Source organism: Protopterus annectens, chromosome 2.part1 (assembly GCF_019279795.1).
Source record: "Protopterus annectens isolate FY-2018-M chromosome 2.part1, PAN1.0, whole genome shotgun sequence".
Taxonomy (NCBI): Eukaryota; Metazoa; Chordata; order Ceratodontiformes; family Protopteridae; genus Protopterus; species Protopterus annectens.
The window spans coordinates 1220698263-1220724170 of NC_056729.1; the positions used below are offsets into that span (position 1 = coordinate 1220698263).

General features: G+C 44.5%; 1 protein-coding gene across 1 annotated transcript in view; it reads right to left on the reverse strand.

Annotated features, from left to right (window-relative positions):
• ATAD2B (ATPase family AAA domain containing 2B) overlaps nucleotides 1–25908 on the reverse strand; it is a 4508062-nt gene that overhangs the window by 305710 nt on the left and 4176444 nt on the right. The window contains exon 28 of the mRNA XM_044063554.1: nucleotides 15261–15385. Coding sequence (XP_043919489.1) covers nucleotides 15261–15385 — 125 coding nt within the window. The remainder of the gene's footprint in view (nucleotides 1–15260; nucleotides 15386–25908) is intronic.

Genomic DNA, 25908 nt, shown 5'->3' on the forward strand with positions numbered 1-25908 from the left:
TTACATCCGGTAAAACACTGAGGCAAGAAAAAACCAAAATATTCCCCAACGGGGTACTTAGCCAACTTGGATTCGGTCTGAAACTCCAAATTCGAAAAATTTCAGAACGCCGAACGGCACTTGCAACGTTACTTCTGCATCGGACCATGCGGCAAAAAAGACTGAGGAAATGACGTCGGTCATGCGCTTTTGTACCCTGACATCCTGATGTCAGTTTTAAGCGCCTTGACCGACGTCAGCCTAATACTTTAGTATTCGGGCCGACCGAGGACAGCGGACTACCCATATGTAAGGACTGCAGCAATGTGAGATGAAGAACATATACAGTTATTAACTTTTTCTGACATCAGTCTGGAGCAAGAAAAAGGTTTCCCCAATGGGGTACTTCGCTTTAATGAAAACTTCGGATCTGAAATTCGAATTTGAAAAACTTCAGGAGTCTGCCAACCGGCACTTGTGAACTGCTTTTGCTTCGGGCACCACGCGGCAAGAAAGACTGAAGAAAATGGCGTCAGCTGCATCTTTTATACCCCCTGACGACCTGACGTCAGGGAGGAAGCGATAGCATTTGATGCAGAAATCCCAAGACTCTGGTATTCGGGCCGACTGAGGGCTACCTGCAGGCAGATAACCCAAGTGTGATGACTGCAACAGTGAAACACGAAGAAAGTACAGTTTTGTACCTACCATAAATGTAGATGTCCGATAGGAATGCATCTGCAGTCCTTACAAATGGGTTGTCCTGTCGTCAGGCAGCCCTTCGGTCGGCCGGATTCCAAAGTCTGGGTCTGGCCTCGGCTGGTGTCGCACTTCACCCGACGTCATAGCTGCAGTTCTTCGGGTATAAAGGCATCAGCCGACGCCATTTTCCTCAGTGTTTCTTGCCCCAGATGCCAGGTGCCCTCTTGGAAGGCTAAATTTGGATAAATGCCAATGATTCCAAATAGTAGTGAGCAAACACAAAAAATAAGCATGTATGTACATATATACAAACAAATACACCATAATAGATTCCCCCAGCTAGCTATAAGATGGGCAAATACCCTAGGAGCACCACAGAGGGGAAGGCGGGTGGGTAATCCTGACTGCAGATGCATTCCTATCGGACATCTACATTTATGGTAGGTACAAAATTGTACTATGTCCTTCAAGGATGCATCTGCAGTCCTTACAAATGGGTAGAATACCATAGCTAAACTGGGGGAGGTGGAAACATAAAGTTATGGTGTAGTTAGGATCCCTTGCAAAACAGCAGTGGCAAAACCTGCTCGGGATCTAGAGTATAAAGGTAAATTATAATGCTTGGCAAATGTATGCACGGAGCTCCAAGTAGCAGCCTCTAAAATGTCCTTGGTAGCCACTCCTCGTAAGAAGGCTGTGGTAGTGGCTGTAGCCCTTGTAGAGTGAGGCCTGATGTTCTCTGGAGTTTTCTTTCCATGGTAGGAGTAACAAAATCTAATGCAATTTCCTATCCACTTGGAGATGGTCTGTTTTGAAATTGCTTTTCCTTCCCTTCCTGTTGCATATGCTACCAGTAGCTGGTCAGTTTTTCTATTGCCCTTGGTCCTGTCCAGGTAGTAGCGTAATTGTCTATGTACATCCAAGGTATGCAGCAGTCTTTCTCCCCTGTTCTGTGGGTTGGGGAAGAATGTAGGTAGGTGGATAGCCTGATTTAAATAAACTCTGGAGACCACCTTAGGCATAAAGGAAGGATTTGTTCTCATGGACACTCTATCTTGATGGAAGATCAGGAAGGGTTGTACTGCCATTAATGCCTGAAGTTCAGATACTCTTCTTGCTGAAGTGATTGCCAGCAGGAAAGCAGTCTTCCATGATAAGTATTGCAATTCTGCTGTTGCTGCTGGTTCGAAAGGAGGAAGTGTCAATTTTTCTAGCACAAAGTTCAAGTCCCATGCTGGTAATGGTGGCTTCCTAGGAGGCTTTACATTCTTAATTCCTCTCAGAAACTGTCTGAGCAGAGGATGTGAGAAGACAGGAGGATCCAAGTCGTATTCTGCTGAAATAGCTGATGCATGAATCTTGATGGAGGAATAGGACAGGCCTGTGTGGAAGAGCTCTGCCAAGTATTCCAGGATGTTGGCTATGTTTACCAGTGACACATCTTCTCCTTTGCAGTACTCCAAATGAGATATCTTTTCCATTTTGCTGAATAATTTTTTCTTGTTGAGGGTCTGCGAGCCTCAAGGATAATGTCTTTAACCCTTTGGGATAAAATTGGGTTAATTGGTCTTATGCAATGTTCCAGGCAGTCAGCTGCAGAGTTTTCAGGTTTGGATGCAGATTGTTGTAGTTGTTCTGTGTTAACAGCAAGGGAACCAGGGGTAGTGGCCATATTTGTTCCCGAGACATGCTCCTCAGTAATGGGTACCAATGTTGCCTTGGCCAGTCTGGAGCTATCAGAATGATCCTTGGACGGTCCTCTTTGATCTTCAATAGCACCTTGTGCATCAAAGGAAGTGGTGGGAATGCATATGCTGTCAGGTTTTTCCAACTGAAGGATAGGGAGTCCACCTTCCAAGCAAGTGGGTGGTACGTCCTTGTGCAGAATTTCTTTAGCTGGTGATTGCGTGGGGATGCAAATAAGTCTATTTCTGGGAGCCCCCATTTTCTTGTAATGGTTTTGAAGATGTCCGGATGCAGCATCCATTCGTAGGCATCCGTGGTAGTCCTGCTTAATATGTCTGCTAGAATGTTTTCTTTTCCTGGTACAAAAATTGCTTTTAACTGAATGTTGTAGCTCAGGGCCACATTCCAGAGGTCCAGTGCCATCCGGCAAAGAGGATACGAATGTGTGCCTCCCTGTTTGTTGATGTACCACATAACTGTGGTGTTGTCTGTCCTTATCAATTGACCTTGTTGGAGGAATGGTCTGAATGCCTGAATTGCCAGTTTTACTGCCAGCATTTCCTTTAGATTTATGTGTAGGTGCAGCTGGTCTTGAGTCCATAAGCCTTGTATGCACTTGTCCAGCATGTGTGCCCCCCAACCGAGGTCTGAGGCATCTGTCGTGATGGTTTGGCTTGGTTGAGTACTGTGGAAGGGCAATCCTGTGTTTGATTGACAAGCCTGAGCCCACCATAGGAATTCTTGCTTCAGGCATGGAATAATTGGAATCTGGGTTTCTAAGCTGTGCTTGTGTTGAGACCATAAATTCCTTAGGTACCACTGTAGTTTTCTCATATGCAGTCTGGCATGAGGAACCAATATTATGCAGGATGCCATGAATCCCAAGGCTTGCAGTACTTCTCTTGCTGTCAGATGGTTCTGCTTTGTTAAAGCCAAGAAGTAGAGAGGTAGCTGCTCCTGTTTTTCTACTGTTAGGAATGCCATTTGCTTTGATGTGTCCAACTCTGCACCCAAAAAGGTTATTCTCTGGGATGGTATCAGTCTTGACTTTTTTATATTGACTGTGTATCCCAGGGCTTGTAGCAGGTAAATGACCCTTTGTAAGTCTTCTGCTAGCTTGTTTTTGTTGTCCGCTTGTATCAGGCAGCCGTCCAGGTAGGGGTAGATTTGGATTCCCTGAAGCCTGCAATGAGCAATTACTGATGCCAGGCATTTCGTGAACATTCTGGGCGCAGTAGATAAGCCAAAGGGCAATGCTGAGAATTGATAATGCTCTGATCCTGCAAGAAATCTGAGGTATCTTCTGCAGTTTGGTCGTATGGGGACGTGCAGGTATGCCTCCTTGAGATCTAGAGTCACCAGCCAAGACTCCTTGCCCAGCATGGGAAGAAGCTGCTGTAGGGTCAGCATTTTGAATTTCGGAACAATGAGGAATGTGTTTAAAGCAGACAGGTCGAGAATAGGTCTCCATTTGCTCTCTTTTCTTGGTACCAGGAAGAGTCTGGAGTAAAATCCCTTTCCTTGCTCCATAGATGGTACCTTTTCTACAGCTCTCATCATTAATAATTGGGATATTTGTTTTAGAGCTTCTGTCTTTTGATTTGGAGGTAGGTTTGGCATTCCTCTCTTCCCTGGTAGAGTATGGAAGTGAAACCTGTAACCTTGGTCTATTGTCTGTAAAATCCACTTGTCTCTTGTGATGTAATGCCAGTTTGTTGAAAATAAGGCTAGCTTCCCGCCTAAGGGTGCTTGTAGTTGTTCCCTGGTAGGCGGTGCCAGAGCCAAGTCACTGTGATTGACCTGTAGTTGTGGTGGTGGCTGTGGCTGTGCCTCGCTGGTTGTTGCCCTGCCACTGGCGTCCTCTGTAGGCACCCCTGGATTGGCTTCTGTCTCTTGAACGCCTAATCCTGCCTCTCTGAGTTCTGGAGGAGTCTGGAAAGGACCAATTCTTGGAGGGCCAATTCCTGCTAAACCTCGGAGGTTGGACCTGTAAGAAATCTTTCACTGTTTGGACAGATTTTGCCTTCTCTTCCATCTTCTTCAGCACTTGTTGTGCAGGAGAGCCAAACAAATTGATCTTATCCATAGGAGCATCTAATAGTTTTGATTTGACATGGTCTGGTAAGGCCTGTTCTTTTAACCATGCATGCCTTCTGATGACTGTGCCAGTCATGGCTGATCTAAAGGAAGCCTCCAGTGCATCATAGCCGCATTTTAAGGAATGGTTACTGACTTGTTGAATGTTATGTACCATTTCCTGCACATATTTTTGTCTACTGTTTCATCCGAGGACACTTTTTGGTTAACTGGTCTAGCAAAATTCTTGATACTACACCATGTCAAATTGACAGTTCAAAGCCGAAGCGCAAAGAGTAGCAGAAGTACAAACTTTTCTACCCCATCTCTAAGGATCTGGATTCCCTTTCAGAGGGAGGGTTTTGGCAGAGGTAGCTGCTACAGCCTTAGGTCCTGGGAGATAGTCTCTGGATCTGCAAAGGGAGCCTTATACAAGTGGTAATGTGTGTCCGGGACCCTGTAGTATCTATCGGGCTTAACAGGGGCTGGAGGCAGAGAATCAGGAGCAGTACAAGCATCATTAAATGCATCATCTACAACAGAAAGAACTGGAGGTATGGCTAAAGGCCTATGTTGTGGTAAATGCAGAAAAGTTCTAAGCCTTTTTCTGGAATCTGAAAAATCGTGGCCCTGCCACTGAAATTGTTCCCTCATAGCATGCAAGGTTTCCCCAAAAGAAAATTCCTCAGGCGGAGAGGCAGAAGGGATGGACTCTTCAGCATCAGAGTCTTCATAAGGGGAGTACGGAGCCTCCGGAGGGTCTGTATCATTTGAATCATCAGAGGAATCATCTGTAGACACTGGCTGAGGGGGCTCTGCTCTAGGCCTCTTCTCTGGAGGCGGGTGAGAGGCCCTGTCTGGTTGAGGTTGGGATCCTCGGATTAAAGAAATGAGATCCTCTGCTAAACTAAGCATTTGTGAACTAGAGCTAGGCCTGTGAGAGGGGGGCTTAGCAGGCACAGATTTAGTAGCTTTAGCTGCTTTAGCCCTGGCAAAGGCCTTAATGGACATGGCTGCAGGTGGCCTAGCAGCTCCATGTGCAGGTGTTGAAATATACAAGGGAATAGTGTCTGATAATTCCTGAGAAACTGCAACAGCAGGTGGGATTTCAGAAGCCGATTCCACGAGGTTGGCAGAGGCCTCGGTAGAAGGAAAGTTTTCGGCTGAAGGAAGAACCGCTTGCTCGGTTTCAGCCGAAACCGAGACACTCGCGTTTGGCTTAACGGGGTTTTGGGCCGAAACCTGGGACCGCGAGTGTCGGTCCTTTTCCTTGCGTTTTAGATATTTGTGAAGTCGGAGGATCCGACGGCATAATATAAGCAAAATCGGAGCCGAAAAACTCCTCAGCAAATTCCGACCGACGTCTAAGCGTCCGCCGGTTAAAAGAAGCACAGGCTAGACAAGCTGCGACATTGTGGTCTGGGCCTAGACAAGGTAAGCAGTAAGAGTGGAAATCTTTATGAGGTATTTGTTTCCCACAAGTTAAACAGTTATTCACTTTTTCTGACATCGGCTGAGGCAAGAAAGAGTCCCCAACGGGGTACTTAGCTTTTTAGAAGTCTTCGTAGTAGTATTCGGTAGTAGTAATCTCTGGTTCTGACCGACTGGCACTTGCGAACAGCTTCTGCTTCGGGCGCCACGCGGCAAGAAAGACTGAGGAAAATGGCATCGGCTGATGCCTTTATACCCGAAGAACTGCAGCTATGACGTCGGGTGAAGTGTGACACCAGCCGAGGCCAGACCCAGACTTTGGAATCCGGCCGACCGAAGGGCTGCCTGACGACAGGACAACCCATTTGTAAGGACTGCAGATGCATCCTTGAAGGACATCATCTGGAGTAAGAATGGATTCCATAAAAACATCATCTACAACATCCAGGACAGGGGGTATAGCTAGAGGCCTGTGCTGAGGCAACTCTTAAAATTCTCTGAGTCTCTTTTTGGACTGAGGATAGTCTTGCCATTCCCAGTGGAAATGCTCTCTTAAAGTATGCAAGGTTTCACCAAAAGAAAAATCCTCTAGAGGGGAGGCAGAGGGAATGGATTCCTCTGCATCTGAATTCTCATAGGCTGATAAGGGCATGTCCTGATAATCAGAAGGGTCAGAGTCATCGGACTCCTGGTCTGTAGAATCATTAGGGAACTCAAATCTTCGTCTTTTAGTAGGGGAATAAGGTCTTCAGCCAATCTAAGCATTTGTTTGTGGCATGAGAGCTTGAGCATGTGCTTTGGTCGTCAGTTTTCTAGGTGTATTGTGTACTCTGGGCCTAAGAAACTCTGCAGTTTTGGCTAAAAACGAAGTCAGTTTGATCTGAACATCAGTAAGCCGAAATTCACCCTCAGAAGCCAGTGCCTGCAAAGCGGCTCCGGACCCATCCAAGGTAGAGACACCCACAGGTTCCATAGTCGAAGAAGCATCTCGTACCATACCGGACTCCGAATGGGTCTCAGCAGAGGCCTGTGAATCCAGAGAAATGGCATCAGGGGCTGCAAATGTGCCTCAAAAAGTACCGGCGGAATGGAAACTAGCTTAAGGGAAGCATCGTCGGCAGTTTTGGACCTAGAAGGTTTGTCTCTGTCTTTATCTTTAGTTTTTTTGGAAGATCGGTAGTCGGATGGCTTACCAAAGCCATTTCGGAATACAGAGAACGAGAGTGAAAGAATTCAGCGACAAAGATAGCCAGACAAAAAATAGTTTGGGTGTTACAAAAGGCACAAAATCGACAGTGAGAGACGTCGTGGTCTGAGCCTAAACAGGTGACGCAGTACGAATGGAAATCTCTGTGAGGTATTTGCTTTCCACAGGCAAGACAATTGTTAACTTTTTCAGACATTGGTTAGAGCAAGAAAAAAGGTCCCCAACAGGGTACTTAGCTTTAGAAGACTTCAGGATTACAAACTCGAAAACAAAAATTTCAGGTACCGGCCGAGCGGCACTTGCGAACTGCTTCTTCTTCGGGCTCCTCAACAAGAAAGACTGATGTAATGGCGCCAGCTGCCTGTTTTATACCACTGACAACCTGATGTCATGGAAGAAGTGACAGCATCCGACGCAGAAATACTAAGACTCTGGTATTCGGGCCGACTGAGGGCTATATGCAGGCAGATAACCCAAGTGTGATGACTGCAACAGTGAAACATGAAGAACATCTATGGTCTGACTGGGCTGTCCAGTGTCATGAAGCCTTACAATCATTCTTAAATATTTAATAGAATCTGATCACAAAAAATATCACATGTACTTTCGCTTAGCTCTGAAACTCTTTTTTTCATAGATAAACACTCACTCACACCTCCATGTATAAAGAAGCATATCCCCTCATACTGGCATGAACCTCATGATTACTGCATCGCAGTCTAAAGATTCGTCTCTGTCTGCATTTACCCCACTGAAGCAGTCTGCTTTTTGCTACGTTGGCCAAGAAATAATGTTCAATATAGTTAAGTGATCAAACTCTAAGCATATTGTAGGTCATTACAGGAGTCTGTACCTATTTACATTTGGGTCAGTCTTTCTGTTCCCAAACCATTAATCTAAAATTTTTTTTTCTATTTTAATTTTTGCAACCAGTCTGCTTTCTTGATTTTAAGTGGCTAGGATATTCCACAGTCTTCTGCCTCTACACTGGAAAGAAAACTTTTTAGAGTAATCTTGGGTATTGGTAAAGCTACCAAGGTGATACTGTTTCTTCTAGCAATGGTGTGTTCAATAGACTCCCACTCAACGTGGAGGCCAGGTTTTTACTTTTATGGCATCTGAAGATAAATAATAAGATCCTTGTTAACCACTCTGTAATCTACAGAAAGTAATGAAAGTTATTTGTTTATGCCTATCACTACAACCAAGATGTTTTGCTTTTAGTATCACTAATAAGTCTCTTCTGAATCCATTCTAATTTCTTTTTGTGTGACAAATTATACTTATACACACAAGTATTCTATATGTGGTGCTTCAATGCACTTATATAGGGGAATCAATACTTTTGTCATCCCTACTGGAGGAATTATACCCTTTATAACAGGACAGGATTCCTAATTATCATTATTAAATTTAAATAAACTCAGACATGGTTACCAACAGTTATTCCCAAAGTCCTTTACTTTGTCTTCATTAGTCCTCAGTGCCATGGCCAAATTTCCCCTAGAGGTATAACCACAACCTCTGGTCTCCCCTGAAAAGAGGGAAGTAGCCTACTGGGATTAATCAGATCAGCATAAACAGACAGACAGAGACAAATAGATAAAATGTTTGCAAATGCTTCTGTGACACAAAATAATAAATTTGAACTTGTTTTTGAAACAGACTCTTCTATCACTCGTTACTGAAAAGTGTTGAACACAAAGGCAAATATGTTACAATATTAAATAAAAACGTATTACTTGTATAAAATGTTACTATGACTCAGCTGCAACTGTCACTGATGTTTGTTGCAACTTCAGTATATGTAAAACAAACTGCAGAACCATAACAACTATTTGTAATAAAGTAATTAATTACAAGTCATTATTACAATATTGTTTCTACCAGATTACATTTTGTAGAGCCTCTGTAGCCAGGCCACAGTCGTAAAGGTCCTCAGACCAATTTGCTACCCAGCTAATAAACTTTAAGACAAAAATAAAATAAATTATATTACATAGAAGACTCATCCAACTCATTTTCGTCTGGAAAAATATAAAGGTTGCTTACAAAGAAAACAAAAAGGCTTACACAGTTAACAGGCATGTTTGCCGTAATCATTTTAAATTTGTTACAGGCTTATAATGGGTACTTGCGTCTTTTCAGCGTTTTTTTTTTTTTTTTTACACCGATCCAGCCCCAGATGATAAAGTGAGGCCTGCAATGGGAAAGTACAGTTGTGTACACTTGCCATAAATGTAGATGTTCAAGTGTATTCACTGTTGCAGTCATCACACTTGGGTTATCCTGCCAGAGGGTAGCCCTCAGTCGGCCCCACTACCAGAGGCTTAGTATTTCTGTGTCGGTTGCTGTCGCTTAAGGACTGACTTCAGGTCTTCAGTGGTATAGAAACAGGCAGCCGATGCCGTTACATCAGTTTTTCTTGCCCCAAATGTCAGGAGCCCCTCAAATAGGGAGCTAGGCTATGGTGGGATAACACCACCAGTAAAAAGTAATTACCAATAGCCCTGTAAGGAGCGAGAGAGAGAGAGAGAGACAAGGGGGCTGGAGGGTGGGAAACCAGGACTGCAACAGTCAATACACTCGAACATCTACATTTATGGTAAGTGTACACAACTGTACTATGTTCTTCATGTTTTACTGGTGCAATCATCACACTTGGGTTCATTCCCAAAGCTGAAGAATGGGTGTAGGCAGTCAAGAAGAGTTGGGGTTGGCTAGTATGCCCTGCAGGACTGCGGTTGCAAAGCCCACCCTGGATTTGGAAAAGATAGGCAGGTGGTAATGCTTGGTGAAGGTATGAACAGAACTCCATGTTGCAGCTTCCAGAATGTCCCTGATAGGGACTCCTCTGAGAAAGGCTGTAGAGGTTGAAGTTGCCATATTGGAATGTGTTCTGACCTCCTGTGGGGGTGGTTTTCCATGGTGTTTTTAACAAAAATGGGTACAGTGTGCTATCCATTTGGAGATGGTTTGTTTTGATATGGCCTTGCCCTCTGCCTCCGGTGCAAAGCTGACTAGTAACTGGTCAAATTTCCTAAAGGGCTTAGTCCTATCCAGGTAGAATCTGAGCTGTCTGTGCACATTTAAAGAGTGCAGGATCCCTTCCTCCTTATTTTGAGGTTTACGGGAAATGGTAGGCAAATTAATAGATTGGATGAGAGCCACAATGAACACCACTTTGGGCATGAAAGTTGGGTTAATCCTGAGGGAGACCCTGTCAGCATGGAAAATGATGAAGCGTTCCAACAGCCATAAGTGCTTGGAGCTCAGACACTCTTCTAGCTGAAGTGATGGCCAAAAGCAAGGCTGTTTTCCAAGAAAGGAATTTTAACTCTGCTGAAGCTGCAGGCTCAAAGGGAAGGGGAGGGCATGAGCTTTTCCCTCACAAAGTTAAGGTCCCAAGCAGGGGTAGGGGCTCTTTTTGGTGGCCTTAAGTTGTTAGTCCCTCTCAGGAACTGCTTGATGAGAGGGTGTGAGAAGAGAGGTGGCTTAGTGCTGTTATGTGCACAGATGGCAGAGGCATGGATTTTAATGGAAGAGTAGGAAAGGCCCCTGTGGAGTAGTTCTGCTAGGTAATCCCCGATGAGCGGTAAGGAAAGCTGTGCTGGGTCAAGCTCCTTTAGTCTGGATCCAGGAACAATACCTTTTCGACTTGTCAGCATAGGATTTTCTAGTACTGGGTCATCTGGCTTCACGTATAACATCCAGGACCTATTTGCTTAGGATGGCCACTGAAGGAGAAGTCAAGGAATACGCCAAGCTCCCAGGTTCAGGGTGTGCAATTGTGGATGCAAGAACTCTCCTTCCTGCTGAGTCAGGAGAGTTGGAATATGAGAGAGGTGCCATAGAGGCAACTGAGACAGACTGCATAGTAGTGGGAACCAGTGCTGGCGTGGCCAGTCTGGGGCAGTCAGTATTGCCCGTGGTCTCTCTCTCCTTATTTTGAGTAGTACTCTGGTAAGAAGAGGAAGGGGGTAAATGCATAGACTGAGAGGTTTTTCCAGTGGAAGGACAGGGCATCCACTTACCAGACCTTGCTGTGAGGTTCCCTGGTGCAGAATTTGCTGAACTGGTGGTTGTAGGAGGCAAACAAGTCCACCTTCAGGGTACCCCATTTCTAGGTCACAAGGCTGAAGGTGTTGTGGTTTAATTGCTACTCATGTGGGTCTAGGAGATTTCTGCTTAAGTTGTCTGCCAGAGAGTTTTGGTTGCCTGGCAGGAATTGGACTTATAGGTGAATATGCATGGCTGAGGCCGTATTACAAAGGGTCATGGCTAGCTTGCAGAGTGAGTAAGAGTGGCTTTCCCCCTGCTTGTTGATGTACCACATCACTGTGGTGTTGTCGGTTTTGATTAGAAGACGCCCCGGAGATAGTAGGGATCTGAAAGTTGTTAGAGCATGCTGAACAGCTAGCATCTCTTTCTGGTTGATGTGCAGATGAATTTGCTTTGGGCTCCAGTGGCCCTGAATGCACCTGCCATCCAGATGTGCACCCCAGGAACAGTCTGATGCATCTGTGGTTAGGGTCTGGGTGGCGTGGAGTTGTGTAAAGGGAAGCCCCTTGTTGTGGTTGCGTGCTGCTGCCCACCAAAGTAACTCTTTCAGTAGACAAGGTATCATAGGTATGACAGTTTCCAGGTCCTGAGAAAGTTGGCACAACGACTTAAGTACCATTGAAGTTTCCTCATATGCAGTCTGGCAAATGGAATTAGTAGAATGCAGGAGGTCATGAACCCTAGAGCTTGCACGATTTTCCTTGTGGATAACTGGGTTCTGTTGGCCATTTGAGACAAGTAGCCTGTCTGATAGGCTTGTTTTTCTGGAGTAAGGAATGGCATCTGGGATGCTGTGTCCAAGCTTGCTCTCAGGAATACAGTTTTTTGACTGGGGACTACTTTGGATTTCCTTTCATTGATCGTGCAAGCCCACTGACGTTAGAAGGTCCTTTACAAATGTCAGGTGCTGCAACAGCTTTTCCTGACTTTCTACCTGAATCAGGAAGTCGTCCAAGTAGGGGTAAATTATATTTCTTTGTCTGCAAAAGGCAATAGATGGAGCCAGGCATTTTGTGGAAACTCTGGGAGCAGTGGATAAGCCAAAGGGAAGTGCAGATAACTGATAATGCATAGATCCTGCCCTGAAACAGAAATTTCCTGCAGGAGTCCCTGATTGGGATATGCAGATAGGCCTCCTTTACATCTAGGGTGGCTAACCAGGCATCTTTGGACAGTATAGGGAGAAGCTGTTGCAGGGTGAGCATTTTGAATTTTGGTACCACCCGGAAGGTGTTTAGAATGGATAGATGTAAGATTGGGTGCCAAGTGCCCTCTTTTCTGGGTACCTGGAAAATTCTGGAATAATAATCTTGGCCTATCTATTCTGCAGGAACAGGCTGAATTGCACTTCTGGAGAGCAGGGACTGAACTTGGTTTTCGGCCTCTGCCCACTGGTTTGGAGGAAGATCTGGGAACCCTTTTGGGGTTGGCAGCATGTGGGAATAAAATTTGTACCCCAGGGGATACTATGTTGAGGACCCATTGATTGTTGGTGATGGAGGTCCAGTTTTTTTGCATGGTGGGCAAGTTTTTCTCCTAGGGGCACGAGCAATTGGGCAGAGGTGAGGGGGGTTGATAAGTTATTGTGAATTCTTTCCTTAAGGGGGTGGCTTAGCACTCCCTGTTTTAGAAGTGGAGATACTCCATTGCTTAGATCTCTGCACACCCAGAGACTGTTGTTTGGGGGGGGGGCTGTTTCCCCTAGGTCTAGTATGATGTGGCCTTGAGGGGGCTGGAAAGGACCAATGTTTTGAGGGGCAATGCCTACTGAATCTTGGAGGCTGTACTTGCAAAAAATCTTTGACTGTCTGCACAGACTTAGCTTTTTCTTCCATCTTTTTTAAAACCTCTTCTGCTTTAGTGCCAAGCAGATTGTCTTTGTTCAAAGGTGCATCCAATAATTTTGATTTGACATGGTCTGGCAAGGTTTGTTCCTTAAGCCAGGCATTCCTTTTAAGTACAGAACTTGTGACTGCTGCCCTCGAAGATGCTTCTAGGGCGTCAGACTCACATTGCAGGGAATGCTTTCTGACTTGCCTTGCAGAATGCATAAGCTCCTGTAATTCTTTATTTTCTGCACAGTCAGGGAAGGTAGATAATTTTTGCTTAATAAGTTCCATAGTATGCTGCTGGTATTTCAGTATGTGGAACTGACAATTTAATGCTCTAATGGCAAGAGTTGCAGAGGTGTATACTTTTTTACCTCATCTGTCTAACACTCGGGAATCCCTGTCCGAGGGGGGTGGGGGTGGAATTCTTAGCTGTAGCTGCTTTTATTCCTTTAGGTCCTTGGGAGATGACCTCTGGGTCAGCAGTAGGATTCATGAAAAGAAATGTGTGTGAGTCAGGGACTCTGTAGCACCTGTCAGGTCTCCCGGGAGCACGGGTAAATTATCAGGAGTTAAGACTGGATTCCATAAAGACATCATCCACAACATCCAGAACAGGAAGAATAGCTAAGGGTCTGTGCTGAGGTAAATCTAAAAATTCTCAGTCTCTTTTTGGACTGAGGATAATCCTTGCATTCCCAATGGAAATGCTCTCTCAAAGAATGTAGGGTTTCACCAAAAGATAAATTCTCTGGAGGAGAGGCAGAAGGAATGGATTCCTCTGCATCTGAATCCTCATAAGCAGACAAAGGCATGTCTTCATAATAAGAAACTTCAGTCGTCGGACTCTTGGTCAGACAAAGCTGCTGCGGACAAGTCTCTTTTCCTTTCAGCAGGGGAAGGCTGGCTTCCCCTAATCAGCATGATAAGGTCTTCCGCCATTTTAAGCATCTGTGACTGTGGCAAGGAAGCAGGCACTTTGGGCCATCGTTTTTTTTTAGGTGTAGCTCGTATTTTGGGCCTTAGAAACTCGGTAGTTTTAGAAAGAACTTAAGATGTGAAAGAAGTCGTCGGTTTGTGTCGAATATCGGTAGTGTGAAGAACTTCCTCAGAAGCTGGTGCCTGCACAGCTGCTCCAGACCCATCCAAGGTAGAGACATCTGCAGGTTCCGTAGTCAAAGAACAGTCTCGCGGCATACCGAATTCCGAATGGTTCATAGTTCATACAGTCATACTAGACTAACTGCCCTTATGGGCCATTTTAAGTCTAGCCAATTAACCTAAGTGAGAATCAAACCTTGCAGCTTGTGTCTGTAAGGTAAACACCTTAATCATTAAGCCAACCTCCCACCCTGGGACTCGGTAGTGGCCTGCGAATCCATCAAAGCGAGTATCAGGGGCTGCAAAAGCGCCTGAGTACCAGCGAACTGGCGACTAGCTTAAAGGAAGCGACACTGGCAGTTTCGGACCTGTGTGGTCTCTATCTTTATCCTTACTTTTTTGGAAGATCGGTAGTCATATGGCTTACTGAAGCCATTTCGGAATACGGAGATAGAGAGCAAAAGTATTTAGCTACAATAAGGGCCCGATGACTAATAATTCGGGCATTGAACAAAGCGCAAAACCGGCAGCGAGGGACGTCATGGTCTGGACCTAAACAGGTGACGCAGTAAGAACGGGAAATCTAGGTGTGGTATTTGCTTTCCACAGGCGAGACAATTGTTAACTTTTTCTGACATCGGTTAGAGCAAGAAAAAAGGATCCTCAACTGGGCACTTAGCTTTAGAAGACTTCAACTTCAATTTCGGAAACAAAAACTCAGGTAGCACCGGACCAGCTCTCGTGCAAACTGCTTCTTCATTGGGCTCCTCGGCAAGAAAGACTGATGTAATGGCATCAGCTGCCTGTTTTTATACCACTGACGACCAAATGTCAGTCCTGAAGCGACAGCAACCGATGCAGAAATACTAAGCCTCTGGTATTCCGGATGACTGAGGGTTACCCCTGGCAGGATAACCCAAGTGTGATGACTGCAACAGTGAAACACGAAGAACATCAATGTGATCCTTCCATACAGTTCCCAGCACCCAGCCTGCATACTCAGAATAAAAGTAAATATAAAACTTGCGATATGTGCATGGATGTGTTGCAAAACTATTTTAGTTTCATGTAAAGTGAAAGGCAATTACATTCATTTAAGGAAAATACTGGCATAGGTAATGTAAAATGTACTCCCAAACTGGACAACTAAATGTACTTAAGGACTCCTTTGCACTATTTAATCTCACCTTAAGCCTGTCATGGTCAACAATTAAAGGTGGTGCAGGATTTTTCATCTCTTCTGCAATCTGCTCTTCTGTTGTAAAATTTGAAGGCTCAGAAATTGCTCTGTGACATTTTACTCCAGAAATACCTAAAACAATAATGAAAATGTATGAAAAATTAACATTTTACTCAAAGCAAGCTAATACTCCTTAAAAAACTTTCAAGAACTGTGATACTTCTGCCACATGCACATCACAGTCTCTCTCTTCCATTGTTTTAAGAAAATATGTGACACAGCTAAGGCGGCAGGAAAGTGCAGTTGTGCAGGTAAATTTACTAACAGTAGATGTAATAAATCACTATTGCAGTATCCTAAGCTATATGGGCTCTACCCACTCCTATCAGACTGCTTTTCAAAGGTAAAGGGTGCCTTTCATGTGCTCTACCAGGAGTTCAAAAGGAGCGCCACAAAAAAGAAAGTGTGAAAATCTCAGACCTTCCTTATCTTACAGAAGGAGCCAATAGACCAGAATGGAAAAATGCTAAGAAACATAATACAAAGGAAAACTATATACACACGGATATATATATATATATACATCCGCACCCTAGCAATACAACTAGACAGCAAAAATAAGGGGATTGGAGGGAGGGGACCAAGATGCTGCTTCAAGAATGCTTCTTGGAGTTCAGCCCTTTCCAGAAAGCAACCAAAGAAGCCAAAACCCTAGGGGAATGGGCCCCAAACCTACATGGAAGTAGCTTGACATGGTGAGAACAAAAAAAAGGAATAGCATGAGACAACTATCTATAAATAGTCTCCTTTAAGTACACTAGTTGTCCTTTTCCCCAATCTTCATAGCAGACAAACAACTTATTAGCTTTCCTGAAGGACTTAGTTTTGTCTAGGTAGTACCTCAGCTGCCTGTGGACATCCAGAGTATGCAGAATAGTTTCTTCCTTTTTCAGACTAGCTCAAAGTAAAATTTGAGACTACTTTAAGCATAAGACACTGATTATTTCTCAAAGATGCACTATCCTTGTGGAAAATGAGATAGGGTTAACTTACCATAACAGCTTGTAACTTGGATACTCTCCTATTTAAGTCAGAGCAATGAGTGAAATGTTTTTCAAAAAGCTGCCAAAAAGAAATCAGAATTCTATCATCCAGGCAGTCAGTAGAAGAGTTTTCAGGCTGGGGTTTATCAAACAATCCATCTTGCCTGAGTAAATCCAGTCTGTGGGGAAACCTGTGGTAACTGCCCTTGGCCAGTTTAAAAAAATACTGCTGCCAGAACCAAAGGGAGATTACCACCACAATCTTTGCAGAATCCCTCTGGATCTTTAGAATAAGCATGGATATCACAGGAAAGGGAGTTATAAGGCATCTGTCTTCCAGGCCTGTTTACAAGGAATCCTGGAGCAAGAATTTCTCTAGCTGTCTGTTCTGTGAGGCAGAGAGATCTATGTGAGATTTCCCACAGCTGGACCAATTCTTGGAAGAGTGACTTTTCTGTTCCTGCTTAGTCTGTCTGCTACAAAGGCTTGCTCTTACAGAATGTATGAAGCCTGAAGAATCAAACCTGAGCTGAGTTTCTACCTCCCAGGCTATCACAGGGGGTAAGACCAAATACCCTCCCCATTTGTTGATGTACTACATCACTGTGGTGGTGTCTGATAATTTGCAGACAAGATTTACAGCCTTCAAAGCATTTATGAAGGTCAACATCTCTGACATTTATGTGCTTCCATCTGTCCAATTTGTTCCACATACCTTGCACTTTCACTACTACTCCTCAGCAGAGGAACTGAGGGTAACAAAATAAGAAATTAACTCACTAACAAATCCCAGCAAATCTGCCCGGTCCATGAAAATAGAAACATTAGAAGAAAAATGTTTTACTTTTTCATTTCTTATCATGGGATGATCCCAGAAATGGGTAGACTCTTCCCAAAACCCAGATTCTTTATCCTGGATATTTGGCAAAAAACAAGCACCTTCCCAGAGACTGAAAAGAGTAGTTTTCCTTTCCCTGCAGCTGCAGAGGACGTGTCTATCCTCTGGTCCTTAGTGGCTGTAGGTGCTACACCAGAGTGGTTGAGGAAAAAGATGAGTGATCTGAGGAACCGAGACTGTACATAGTAGTGTCACCCATCAGCAGCTGAGGAACAAGTGGATAGAGCTTGACATTTCTCTTCCTGCAGACAGGGAAAGAAAGAACCATGGAAACTGGTAACTGCTCCAAAGGTTCACCAGTGGATGATGCACTGAAGACAGGTAGTGGAACCTGGAGTAGTTAGTAAATTTTAAAATAGTCAAAATTGGAATCAGGTAAGAAAAAACACTGACAGTCTGCACAAACACAAAGTCCCACCCCTAAAAACCTGTATGGAAAAAGTACACAGCCGTTCACAAGCATTTACACACATGTTCTCCACACAAGAAGTGACGGCCTGAAACAAAAATCAGTTTTCTAACATAACACTACTAATTTTTACAGAAAAATATATATGTTTTCTCTGAAAAACAAGGTTTTCCCCAACAGGGGACTTCTCTGCCTATCCCCGAAGGATCATCAGCTGACAGTTACATGGAACCTACCAAAGGAGTGCTTTTTGGTGGCAAGAAAACTTGGGTCTTTTTATATGGAGCTCTTCTCAAGCTGTTGACAGAATACATGGAAGGAATCTTTTAGCTTTGAAAAGCTGGCTTACAGTAGTGCAGTAGGATTAATACAGTTTAGGTTACTGCAACACAGACCTAATGTCAAATGTGAACAAATACTGTTACATTTTTTTGCATTTCTTTTTGTTTTACTCTTTTAATGATACCCCTATTTTAAAGCATTCAAACAGTCAAGGATGTTAGGACCTTTTAAAATAACAGCAATAACAAAGGAGTAAAAGCTTGCTCAATAAATATATTTCAAAACCAGTGTGGCACTACTGCTGCAGAAGAACATTACCAGTTTTTCAAGTTTTATGTCAGAACTACAACTCTTTAAACATACAGATGTTCTGCATTTTTGATGAAGAGGTATACAATACTTATGCCTCTGTGAAAAGTACAGATGTTCTTCACATTTCACTGTTGCAGTCATCACCTGTGGGTTTATCCTTGCTGTGGTAGCCCTCGGCTGGCCCAAATGCCAGAGTCAATTTTTTTTTGCGTCAGCTGCCGTCAAGTCGTCAGTGCTATAAAGCAAGGCAGCCGACATCATTACATCAATCTTTCTTGCTGTGGAGCCCATAGCAGAAGCAGTTTGCACGAGTGCTGGTGGGTCACTACCAGAAGTTGCATTTCAGCTGAAAATGTCTAAAGCTAAGTACCCCATTAGGGATCCTTTTTTCTTGCACTATCCAATGTCCAAAAAAGTTAACAATGGTCTATCCTGTGGAAAGCAGATCCCACACCAAGACTTCCATTCCTACTGTGTCACTTGTTTAAGCTCAGACTACCAAGTCCCCCGTTGCCGGTTCTGTGCCCTCTTTAATGCGAGAATCATTCACCATAGAGCTCTTTTTGTAGACTTATTTTAGTGTTCCGTCTTCGCATTATAATATGGCATCCATTAGCCAACAATCTGTGGACATTCCGAAAAAATGTAGAGATAAAGACAGAGACAGACCACACATGGTTAAGCCTTCAAACAACGTTACCGGCTAAGCAGGTAGTCAGCTCTCCAGAATTCAGTGAGGAGCTTTCGCAGCCTCTGATGCTGATTCAATATCTATGCAGGCCTCTACAAACACCCTTTTGGAGTCCGGTATGCCACAGAATTCTTCTTTGAAGTCTTCAGCTGTCTTTGCCTTGGTTGGGTCTGGAGCCGGGACACAGGCAGCGGCTTCTGAGGAGGCCTTTTGCACTACCGAATCTAGACAAAAAAACAACGTCTTCGCATTTGACTACTGTTTCTCTAAGACAAACGGATTCTCTCAGGCCTAGAAGCCAGGCCACTCCTAGGAAATCTGCTTCTAGCCACCATCTTGCTACTGCTCCATCACCTCAAGCACAAATGCTTAAAATGGCGAAGGATCTCATCTCCCTTATCCGGGATAGTCAGGCCACAACTTCTAAAAGGAAAAGGCATCCTTCTCCAGAAATTATGACAGAACAGGATTCTGAGGAATCTGACTATTCAGTTTATGAAGAGGAACAGCATCACTTAACTGCTTATGAGGATTCAGATGCAGAAGAATCCATCCCTTCTGCCTCCCCACCACAGGATCTTTCCTTTGGGGAAACTCTTCACTCCTTCAGGGAACATTTTCAATGGCAATCTCAGGACACCCCACAGTCTAAGAAAATACTTAGAGAGTTTCTGGACCTGCCCAAGCACAGACCCCTGGCCACCCCCCCTATTTTAGAAGTGGTGGATGATGTTTTCCATGAATTCAGCTTAGGCCCTGATGCCCTCCCTCCTGCTCCCAGTAAACCTGACAGGTACTACAGAGTACCAGATTCTCACAAACACCTGCACAGAAATCCTGGTGCAGACCCATAGGAAATTACACAGAGACCTAAAGGAGCTAAGACTTGTTCTGCCAAGAATCCTCTTCCTTCTGATAAGGACTCCAGAGCTCTGGACAGATGAGGTTAAAAAGTATACACCGCTGCAACCTTAGCCATCAGATTACTCAATTGTCAGTTCCATGTGTTAAAATAGCAATAACACACTTTGGAACTATCAAAACAGAAGATTGCTACCTTTCCAGACTGTGCCAATTCGAACGAGTTAGCAGATTTACTGCACTCTGCTTGTCAAATGGCCAAACACTCGTTACAATGTGGATATGATGCCCTAGAAGCCTCTGGCAGAGCAGCAGTGACAAAATAAGAAGTTGTGTCTTACCATAACGTTCCATGTTAGTTGTCTTCTTCTCGCCTTCTTTCTTGCTGGATGGGTTCGGAGCCGATCCTCAGCTCTGACTCAGCCTATACTACAGCTAGAGAGCTATTTTTACCAGCTCGAGGCAGCCCTATATCCCACAATACCATGCGCTAACTCCCCAGATCTCGTTTGGAAGCTAAGACATACTATAAATAATAATATTATAATAATAATATTATAATCCTCTTTTACGAGAATAGATTACCTGCTAGTAACACTAAGGATACAAGGAACAAAGCGCAACATATTGTATCTCCAGAAATGGAAGGACTCAGAACCTCGAGTCTATCCAGACTAGGGGGCAGGAGGGAGGGACGCAAGAAAAAATGCGAGAAGAAGACAACTAACATGGAACGTTATGGTAAGACATAACTTCTTAATATTAAGTTGTCATTCTCGCCTTCATTCTTGCTGGATGGGACAGCGTCCCTAGCATCTTAGTCCTGGGTGGCTCAATGAAACAGACTCCTGAGTACAGTGGAACCAAAATCAGCTCTATTTCTGAAGGCTAAACCAAGCTTGTAATGGGCAATAAAGGTATGTTTGAAAGCCCATGTAGCTGCTGCACAAATGGCATCTAGTGGTAACCTTGCTTGAAACGCCGTTGAAGTTGATAGTGCCCTGGTTGAATGAGCCTTAGGCCTAGAGGGAAGTTGCCTGTGTCTCAACTCATAGACCAAGGTAATAATAGATGTCAGACATCTGGAAAGAGTAACCTTCGATACCGGAAGCCCTTTCTTGCCTGCAGCATAAGAGAGAAAGAGCTGGTCTAACTTTCTGAATTGTTTTGTTCTGTCTAGGTAATACCGTAACTGGCGAAGAACATCTAATGAATGTAATTTTTGTTCAGCCCTGTTGGTATAGTCTGGGAAAAAGACAGGTAAATCAATGGAGTGGTTTAGATTTGCTTACGATAACACTTTTGGTAGGAAGGAAGGGTTTGTTCTGAGAGTTACCCTGTCTTTATGAAAAACCAAATAAGGAGGACGGACAGACAAGGCTTGAAGTTCCGATACCCTTCTGGCAGATGTTATAGCTACTAAAAACAGCATTTTCCAAGAAAGAAGTTTGAGGGAGCAAGAAGCTGCAGGTTCAAAAGGGGGCAGAATTAGTGAAGTTAGAACTAAATTCAAATCCCATTGTGGGGGTGGATCTTTGACTGGAGGTCTGAGCAAAAAGATGCCCTTGAGAAAGGCTTTACAGAGTTTGTGGGACATAATATTTGCTTCTGAGAGTCCAACATGAAAATTAGCAATGGCCGCTAATTGTACCCTAATAGTGGCCAATGATGACCCTGAATGAAAAAGCTCCGCCAGAAAGTCCAGAACCTCATGAATGGGTGCATGGAAATGATATAAGGACCTAGTTTGTGCCCAGTGTGAAAAACGCTTCCATTTACTCGCATAAGTCTTCCTAGTATTGGACTTATGGGAAGCCAGAATGATATCATGAACAGGAGGAGAAATAAGGGGAAGCCTGGCTATTGTTGGAAGTGGAGCAACCAAGCTGTGAGGTTGATGGAATGAGGAGACTGATGCAGCTTGCCCGTGAGGTGGGTCAACAGATCCGGAAGGGGTTCCAGATGCCAAGGCTGTTCCAGTAGGTATTTGTGCAGGAACGGGAACCAAACTTGTCGAGGCCAAAACAGGGCAATGAGAATCATTTTGGATCTCAATGCGGTTGCTTTCTGAATTAATTGCGGGATCAACGGAAAAGGAGGAAAGGCATAAAGAAGACCCCGGGGCCAAACGTGAACAAGAGCGTCTCTGAGGGGTTGGCCTGGCAGAGGAAAAAGTGTGAAGAAGTCGAAGCACTTGCTGTTTTGGGGAGTTGCGAAAAGGTCGCAGCAAGGCTGGCCCCACTTCTGAAAATTTCCGTCTGCTACCGCTTGATTTAGAGACCACTCGTGAGGCATGAGGATAGTTCTGCTCAATCTGTCTGCTATGACGTTGGACTTCCCAGGGATGTGTGTTGCTATCAGAAACCGTTGAGATGAAATCGCCCATTGCCAAAGTCTGAGTGCTTCTCGACAGAGGGAATAGGACCTTGTTCCGCCCTGCTTGTTTATGTACCACACCACAGACATATTGTCCGTTTGAATTGCTATAGTCCCCGTGGGAAGAGAGCTCTGAAGGGCTTGCAATGTCAAAAGCACCGCCCTCATCTCCAGGACATTTATGTGCAGGTGGCATTCTGAGTGTTGCCAAGTGCCCTGGACCATCCTGCCCTGATAATGCCCCCCCCACCCGATCAGGGAGGCATCCGTTGCGACAGTGGCAACTGGAGGGGGGAGAACAAAGGGTCTGCCCTGAAAAAGCTGAGGGGAAACCATCCACCAGGACAGATGTTTCTTGCAAGATGGGGTTATCAAAATGTTGTGGGTCATTGGTAGCTGTTGAAAGGACCACTGAGAAAACAGCATCCACTGAAGGTAAGCACTTGGGCTTTCAGGCCAGTTATTTTTCATTAAGAGGGTTCGTGGTCTGCACTCTTGTGGGAGGACACTCTGGACTCTGCCCTTCTGAGCTGGGAATGTCTGGTTAAAGGCTTATAGTGCATGCATATCTGATCTGCTTCTTACTGAAGTTGGTGCACCTTGTTTGCTGTGGCATAGACTGGATTCGGGCATGCTGGATCTAGCTTTGTTTGTGTAACTTGAGCACTAATCCAGGCATTCTCTAAAGTATTCAATTGTATTTATTACTGCTTGGTAGTAACTTGATTAAAGTGTAGCTATCATTCTAAGTCTTTTGGATTAAGCACTTGGGCTTCAGACCAGTTGTTTTACATTAGGAAGGTTTGTGGCATGCACTGTGGTGGTAGGACAGGTAGCTTTCATCCTTCTAAGTTGGGAACTGCTGACTGAGAGCCCAGTGTCTGTTATTCTTAAAGTGTATTAGTTCTGGTTTAAGCACTTGGGCTTCAGGCCAGTTATTTTACATTAAGAAGGTTCGTGGTCTGCACTCTTGTGGGAGAAAAGGCTGGACTCTGCCCTTCTGAGCTGGGAATTTCTGGTTAAAGGTTTATAGTGCCTGAATATTTGAACTGTATCTTACTGAAATTGGTACACCTTGCTTGCTGTAGCATAGACTAGATCCAGGCCTGCTGAATCTAGCTTTGTTTATATGCTTGTTGTTTGTTTGCTTGTTATTTCCCTGGAACGCTAATTCCACCTAATACGCGGCTTCTCAGCGCTTCTGTGGATCACTAGTGATATCGCATTGCTTACTGTACTTAGTTCCTTGTTTCACTTGAAAGAAAGTTACTGTTTGTCGTTTTTGCATTTAAGTTACCCGGCACTTGCTCACTAAAGCAATTATATAAGTCAGCACTAAAAATTAAAAGCACTACACCCTCACTCCCCACTGGCCCTTGTTTTCAATTATTAAGGAATTCCCAATATTATTCTAGCATGTCCAAAGGTCAGTTGTCAATCTCCTCTCCGGTCCAGCTGGTGAATCTGGGAATCTTGAGGCAATGTTACAACTGCCTCATGTACACAGACAACCCTCTCCTCCTCCCAACAAATTTCAACACATGTGAGAGATGCAACCATATAGCCAAACTGGAGGCTAAGCTCTCTCAACTCAGTACTGGCATAACCAGTCAGGAAGAGTAGGAAACCACACTCACTACAATTCCAGTCTCATATAGACCTACCACGACAGCAAACCAAACACATAATCACACAAAAACATACTCGGAGGCTCTAAATAAAGATCTGACTAAGCAGCAGAGACCTCCAAAGCAGACACCCAAGCAACCGCTACCCCAAAACAAAACACGTGCAACACATAGCTCACAAAGCCAGTGTGCCGAACAGTCACAGCCCTTAAGACTAAACAACACACCTGACACACTTGTAATAGGTGACTATAGTCAGGCACAATGACGTCCCGCTCACCAGGCTGAACAAGGAGAGGGTCACGGTGAGCAGCCTGTCAAGTGCTAGGATCCGCCACATAACACAAGCACTCAGGTCACTCCAAGGCAAGTACAAATATGACTCAGTCATTGTCCATGCTGGTGTGAATGACCCAAGACGTACCTCCCTGGACTACATGAAAAGAGACATAAAGGAGCTCTCTGAGCATGTAGCCCAAGCCGGTATGACCCTGACCTTGAGTAGCATCTTACCCTCACCAAGAATGATGCCACAATATGAAGACAAGATGATCAATTTCAACAACTGGCTTAAGTACTGGTGTCATTCAAAGGGGATCCAATGCCTGTCAGCTTGGGATGATATGCTCGACAAGCCACGATGCTTCGTTAGGGACGGCTTGCACCTGTCTCCCCTGGGCTTTCGGATATTGGCAAAGGCTCTTGCTACCCCCATAGTGCCTTTTTTAGGCAAGGCTCAAAAGACAAACCTACCTCCATAGGTATCACAAGGGATAAGAAACTAAGAGTAATGCTACTCAACGCCAGAAGTCTAAACCTCAAGATGCACGCACTTGAAACTCTCCTTAGCATGGAGAACATTGATATCTGTGCAGTAACAGAAACCTGGTTCAGGGCTCCCGAGAGCACCCCAGCACTACCAAGTTATACCTCATACCATGCTTTTCAGCCCCAAAACTTGGACCGAACCACAAAAGGAGGGGGAGTATCGATATTCATCAAAGATACCCACACCTCCAGGTTGGTGGCAAAGCACGAAGCATCAGAGACTATCCATGTGCAACTAACAGTGGGTAAAACTGCCTTCCAGTTTATAGCCTGCTACAGACCACCCTACCAAACCCAGGAACCCCACTCGGCCTTCCTGAGAACACTGGAAAATATGAAGGTTTCTCCAAACACCATTATATTGGGCGACTTCAACTACCCAAACATAGACTGGGAGCATTACTCTAGCTCCAACACCCTAGCCCAAAGGTTCCTAGAATTTATAAACTCAAATGCTATGGAACAACTTGTTAACATTCCCACAAAAGGAGAAAACATACTGGACCTGATCATCACCAACATGGGGACTCTATGCTCCAGACAAAAGTGTATCCCTCACTGGTAAGATCAGACCATAAACTAATCTCACTGGATATTCACATCCCGACCCCACCCCCTGCCCAGAAAACCACAGTGAAAAACTTCTCTAAAGCAAATTTCACACTCCTCAAAACCGAGGTGGAATCCTTCAAAGCCCCCGGGCCTGTGGAAAATACGGCCCAGACCGCAGAATCCTTTATAAATGCATTCTATGAACACCTTCAGGAATGCATGGATCATGCGATCCCAAATAAAACCAAGACCCAATCCTCCAAAGGCAGACATCCTGTCTGGTGGACCCCAGCCATAAACAAACTATACAATAGAAGGAGGAAGCTACTAAATGATAGAGCAAAATCCCAAAAAGGGAAGGCATCACTGATCAGTATTAGCAAAAAACTACAGGCACTCATAAAATTGTCTAAGGCCAGCTTCGAGAGAAAAATTGCACAGGACACTAAGGATAATCACAAGGCTTTCTTTAGTTATGTTAGGAACCAGGGTGGTAATTCCCAGATATGCTCAGAATTAGTCCAAAATGACAAAAAATACACTGAACCCACAGACATTGCCAACATCCTAGCTGACAGGTTCAGCAAACTTCTCCCCACCAAAAGGGCAAATATCTATACCAGCAGAGTGCTGCCCCCCTGACATCTCAGATGCTCAGGTAAGAGCCGCCCACTCCAAAGCAAAAAACACAGCATCAATGGGACCAGACGGTGTCCCGGGCTGCGTCCGACATGAACTCCAAGAAGAGCTAAACCCAAACATAAAACTACTGTTC